The sequence below is a fragment of the Rattus rattus genome, chromosome 5 (assembly GCF_011064425.1).
Source record: "Rattus rattus isolate New Zealand chromosome 5, Rrattus_CSIRO_v1, whole genome shotgun sequence".
In the NCBI taxonomy this organism is placed as follows: domain Eukaryota; kingdom Metazoa; phylum Chordata; class Mammalia; order Rodentia; family Muridae; genus Rattus; species Rattus rattus.
The window spans coordinates 70,254,163-70,260,162 of NC_046158.1; the positions used below are offsets into that span (position 1 = coordinate 70,254,163).

The following is a 6,000-nucleotide window of genomic DNA, read 5'->3' on the forward strand; positions in this document are numbered from 1 at the left end:
CCATAAGAACAACTATGCCAAACAACCAGAGCTCCCAGGGACTAAACCACTACTCAAAGATTGTACATAGACAGATTCATGGCCCCAGCTGCATATGTAGCAGGGGATGGCCTTGTTGGGCACCAAAGGAAGGAGAAGCCCTTGGTCCTGCCAAAGTTGGACGAGCAGTGTAAGGGAATGTCTGGGGGTAGGGTGGGAAGGAAGGGTGGATGGGGAAGGGAACACCCTTATAAAAGAATGGGAGATGAAGGGGATAGGGGGTTGATGGACAGAAAACCAAGAAAGGGAAAAACGTTTTAAATGTAAATAAACAATATCCAGTAAAAAAAGAAAGAAATGTGGTTGATATTCATTAACACAGAATATAAGAACTACTGAGGGGTGGCAAACTTGCAATTATGAAAATTGACTATGCAAGTGATTGATTGGAGTTCTGAAAAAAAAGTCTTTTATTACCTTTATAGACATTGTCATAGTTACATGTAGTGCATAGACTTATCAGAATACTGAACTAATAACCATACATCCTGCAGAAATACATGTTCAGACACTATTATGTTTCAAATTTAAAAATTTAGATAGATCTAATGTCTATTGTGAGTATTTGCATTTGCCTAATTTACTGTGTTCTTTATTTAGAAAGATTGAAGAAAAAGTTAACACATATATTTCTTTCTTTTTATATCCAGAATACTGTGTTTTATGAACTCAATTTAATACAAGATAAAATAAAAATTGACCATATTCTACTCACATATTTATATTCTCTTTCTCCCCACTGTTATTAGTTCTATTCATTTCTCCAGACATGTTAACCTATATATTGGCCTCATTTACTCATACACAACTTTATGAGTCTTCATAAAATCTACATCCCGTGGGGGCTTTTTGCAGAATTAAATATTCAGTAGTTAGTCTGTAGCCCCATAAAAGATTTAACAATGCTCACTCTGTCTTAGGAATTTGCTCCTTGCAAAGTATGTGCTATGGTGTGTGTTTCTGCAGTTAGGGAACTCCATGGTCCTGAAAGGATGGCAAAAGAAAAAAAAAAGAAAAGAGATTACTTTGCCTAGTACTGAGGACACTTTAGCTGCCAGACTATGTTGATATAGATATATGTTAGAAAAGGAGAGATAATCAAGACTGATTTCCAGATCTGAAGAAAAAGGAAGGGATTATTCCATGTTGCTTCATAGACATGTTTCTTATGTTTTAAAACTATTTTAGTTTTTATGATTGCTTATAGGAGGTATTCCTTGGAAAGTTTAAGACAAGATAGTGTTAAGATCTGAAACATCTTATGCTTTGATGGAGAAGTCCTGTATGTGTCTTCTTTGAGGCCCTTACCTTCCATATGTTTATTATAATAACTTTGAGATACACAAATCCACAGTTTATCATTTACAGGGTGAAGTGGTGAAATTCACTTTTTATGGTTTTCAAAGAGGTCTTCACACTACTGTTTTAGTATTATTCATGAATTTTGAAGACCTTGATTTAGTGATATGAGAAGTTGATGTTAGTATGGTTTACATTTGCAAAGGACATTCTGCCAGCCCTCTAAGTATTAATATGGAGAGTAAATAGAATATATTTGAGCCAAAAAACACATTAGTTTTATAGTTATTTGTCATCACTTTATTACTTTAGAGTGGTTGTGTAATTCAGAACTTGTAGTTCAAAATGAATGTTATATTCAAAATTCCCACTTATCTTATAAGAGATACTCTGTCTGTCTGTCTCTCTCTCTCTCTCTCTGTCTCTCTCTCTGTCTCTCTCTGTCTCTCTCTCTGTCTCTCTCTCTCTGTCTCTCTCTCTCTGTCTCTCTGTCTCTCTCTCTCTCTCTCTCTCTCTCTCTCTCTCCCCTCTCTCCTGTGTGTATATGTGTGTGTGTGTGTACATGTGTATATGCAACTCAGAGGTTACTCAGAGGTTATCATTTCTCACAAGTCACCCATCTTTGTTTTTAAAATGTGGTGATTACTTGTCCTTGATCTCATCAAATGTGTTATGTGACAGTTTTCATACCCTAAGGTTTCATTTGTCTCTGCCTTCCAAGCATTAGGATTACAACCATGATCATCTGCCATCAGCTTTTTATGCATTTTGGTGTGTCAAACGCAGGCCCTCATGGCAAGCACTTTACACATTGACTTGTACTCTTATAAAACTTAATGATTTTTGAACCTCAACTTCCTTGTTCTTAAAATATACTTTAAATGTACTCATATCATATGATAAAATGATTATGTACTAACAGAAAAATTACTTGGGGAAAAGGCAATAAGCACAAAACAAAACAAGCTTTATAATTTGCCATTTCCATTCTCACTTAGAATCCTTTGCTTCATCTTGTGACTGCACAAGTAAAACTTGAAGAACAGTAGTTTCTGATGCAATATTGATACTGATCTTATGTTACACTTTTATACTACAATTTTATATTAATTGACTGACTTAGAGATCACACACAGTACAGATATGGGCTTTTAGAACTAAAAAGAGTTCTTAAGATTTATTTCATTTTTTATTGGATATTTTTATTTACATATCAAATGTTATTCGTGTTCCTGGTTTCCCAGCCATAAGCCTCTTGTCACATCCCCTTCTCCTCCTTCTATAAGGGTGTTACCCCCCATTTAGCCTCCCCTATCATTCCCCTAAAACTGGGGGTCCAGCCTTGGCCTGACCAAGGGCTTCTCCTTCCATTGGTGCCCAACAAAGCCATATGCAGCTGGAGCCATGGGTCTCTCCATGTTTGGTCTTTGGGCAGTGGTCTAATCCTTGGGAAATCTGGTTGGTTGGCATAGTTGTTCTTATGGGGTTGCAAGTCCCTTCAGCTCCTTCATTCCTTTCTCTAATTCCTTCATTGGGGATCCCGTTCTCAGGTCAATGTTTTGCTGTGAGTATTTACCTCTGTATTTGACATGCTCTGTCTGTGTCTCTCAGGAGACAGCTATATGAGGCTCCTCTCAGCATGTACTTCTTAGCTTCATCAATAATATCTAGTTTGGGTGGCTGTATATATTTATGGGTCAATGTGGGGCAGGCTCTGAATGGCCGTTCCTTTAGTCTCTGCTCCAAACTTTGTCTCCATGTCCCCTCCTATGAATATTTTTGTTTCCCTTTTTATTTTTTTTCCCTCGGGGCTAGGGACTGAACCCAGGACCTTGCACTTCCTAGGCAAGCGCTCTACCACTGAGCCAAATCCCCAACCCCCATTTCCCTTTTTAAGAAGGACTGAAACATCTGCACTTTGGTGACCCTTCTTCTTGAGCTTCATGTGGTATGTGGATTGTATCTTGGGTAATTCAATTTTTTGGGCTAATATCCACTTATTAGTGAGTGCATATTATGTGTGTTTTTCCTTTGATTGGGTTACCTCATTCAGGACGATATTTTCTAGTTCCATCCATTTCCCTATGAATTTCATGAAGTCATTGCTTTTTATACCTGAGTAGCATTCCATTGTGTAAAACATGAAGAAAAATTCAGTTCTGATTTAATATTGCTAATGATCTTACATTATTCATTTATACTACAATTTTATATTAATCAGCTGACTTAGAACATATGAAGTGATGAGATCACACACATTATAGATAAGGGCTTTTAGAAGTGAAAAAAATTCTTAAGATATAATTTATTTTAAAAGTGTATTCATATATGAAATTTAGGATTAGAATACATATTCATATATATGTGCTATATAATATAAAATTATAATATTTCCTTTCTATAGGACTGTCAATGAATTTTACTACTAAATTTTTGAATGAAACAAGCAAAGGAATCATAAATTTATTTTAGAGGATAATTGTCATAATGAAATTATATAATAAATATCATCTATTTCAAGTACTACATATTGACCTTGGAGAAATAATATAGATTGTAATTGATTTTAGCTTTAGAAGCAAAAATGCTGAATTCATATTTGACTTCAGTATTTTTCTTTGTATGAAATTTTGTATCACCTCCTGCCATCTTCCCAGCCTCATTTTCTAACCCCTAAAATGAAACAAACAAACAAACAAACAAACAAAAAACACTGTAAGACAACCAGTTTCATGAGGCATAGTAGAGACTCACTGATTAATCGATATATGCAATGATGATATTAATATTCAAGTTTTATAAGGTAAATGTTTATATGAAATTGGAAAGTCCTTGATATTTGAATTTTCTCAAGGGTCTTAAACAAAAACATCGTAAATGTTCAATAAAAATATGGCATGAGAATAATGCAAACTTGTACCCTTCCAAATGCACATGAAATGCTAAGACAAGATGAACAAGTGTGCATAAAGAGTTGTTTACATATTCATGAGTTCTTACACATGCATGTTGCATTTATTGTGTGTAAAAATAAATGATGCAGACATCAAAAGTTGTGAGACATAGAATGACAAAAGACCAAACTAAGAGTGTGCTAAATCAGTTATTAAATACCTGTTAGCTGTCATATTCCAGTAGTCAATATTTTTTCAATGTTTAATTCTATAACATTCCTAGGAATATGTACTACTTAGTTAAGAATTCCCAAGTTGTTCAAGCAGAAAATACCAGGACAGCGTTGTATGTATTCATAAAAATCAAAGCTGATGCTCGTTCCAAAGTCCTGAAACTATAGTCAAATTTTAATTTTAGTTGTTGGCTTCTACATAAATGGATGGAGATTATGTGTGTCAGGAAGATGTAAGCTAAGAAGAAAAAGATGTCTTCAACACTGTGAAATGACTCTTTCAATGTAATATTCCTTTTGCAGATTCTCCAGGTCTATTTTTTCCTACTTACAAAAATGATGAATAAAAACAATGTGACAGAGTTTATTCTGTTGGGAATTACAAGTGATCCAGAGCTGAGGAAAATACTGTCTGTGTTGTTTCTAATTATGTACATGACCACGATCTTTGGAAATCTTCTCATTGTGGTTACCATAACCAGAAGCCCGAGTCTGAGGTCACCCATGTATTTTTTCCTTTTATCTCTGTCACTCATGGATGTCACTTACTCTTCTGTCATTGCTCCTAAGTTGATTATTGACTCCCTTTCTGAAAGGACTATTGTGTCATTTGAAGGTTGCATGGCCCAGTTATTTGCAGAACACTTTTTTGGTGGAGTGGGCATCATCCTTCTCATTGTGATGGCCTATGATCGCTATGTTGCCATCTGTAAGCCTCTGCACTACACAAAAATCATGACTCCTAGCATGTGCTGCTTGATGGTAGGAGGGGCTTGGGTAGGAGGATCTATGCATGCAACCATTCAGCTTCTTTTTATGTATCAAATACCATTCTGTAGCCCAAATATTATTGACCACTTCATGTGTGATTTGTTTCCATTGCTGAAACTGGCCTGCATGGATACATATATCTTGGGTCTCTTAGTAATTTTGAATAGTGGGGTGATGTGTGTTTCCATTTTCCTTATTCTCATTGCTTCTTATATTGTCATCCTATGTTCCCTTAAGTCTTATAGTTCTGAAGGGAGACGCAAAGCTCTCTCTACATGTAGCTCACATTTCACAGTGGTTGTGTTGTTTTTTGTGCCATGTATTTTCTTATATATGAGGCCTGTGGTGACATTTCCAATAGACAAAGCAATGGCTGTGTCCTTTACTATTGTTGAACCAATGTTAAATCCTTTGATCTACACATTGAGAAATGCAGAGGTAAAGTATGCTATAAAAAATATGTGTAGAAAACAGGGGTGCCACTAACTGTTAAGACAAGAATACATATTTCCTACAAAGACAGAGAAGATGTTTGCTCCACTAGTTCTGTCCAATCTGCAAAATTGTTTATTTAAAAAACAGATAAAGCTATCTCTTGGTTTTCTAGTTTCCAGGACAACACTTAATCAAGATATTTGCTGATACATATTCTTCCTCACAATGAAGTACACACACACACACACACACACACACACACACACACACACACACACAAAAACAGGGAGGAGAGAGAGAGAGAGAGAGAGAGAGAGAGAGAGAGAGAC

At 35.7% G+C, this 6,000-nt stretch overlaps 1 protein-coding gene across 1 annotated transcript; it reads left to right on the top strand.

Moving 5' to 3' along the window:
* The first annotated feature begins 4,801 nt into the window (after nucleotides 1-4,801).
* LOC116900410 (olfactory receptor 4C6-like) lies at nucleotides 4,802-5,722 on the top strand. The gene has a single exon (XM_032902155.1). The coding sequence runs from the start codon at nucleotides 4,802-4,804 to the stop codon at nucleotides 5,720-5,722; it is 921 nt and encodes a 306-aa protein (XP_032758046.1).
* Nucleotides 5,723-6,000: the final 278 nt, after the last annotated feature.

Bases quoted from the DNA above. Each gene is read 5' to 3' on its own strand.
- LOC116900410 (XM_032902155.1), top strand. From the start codon at position 4,802: ATGATGAATAAAAACAATGTGACAGAGTTTATTCTGTTGGGAATTACA.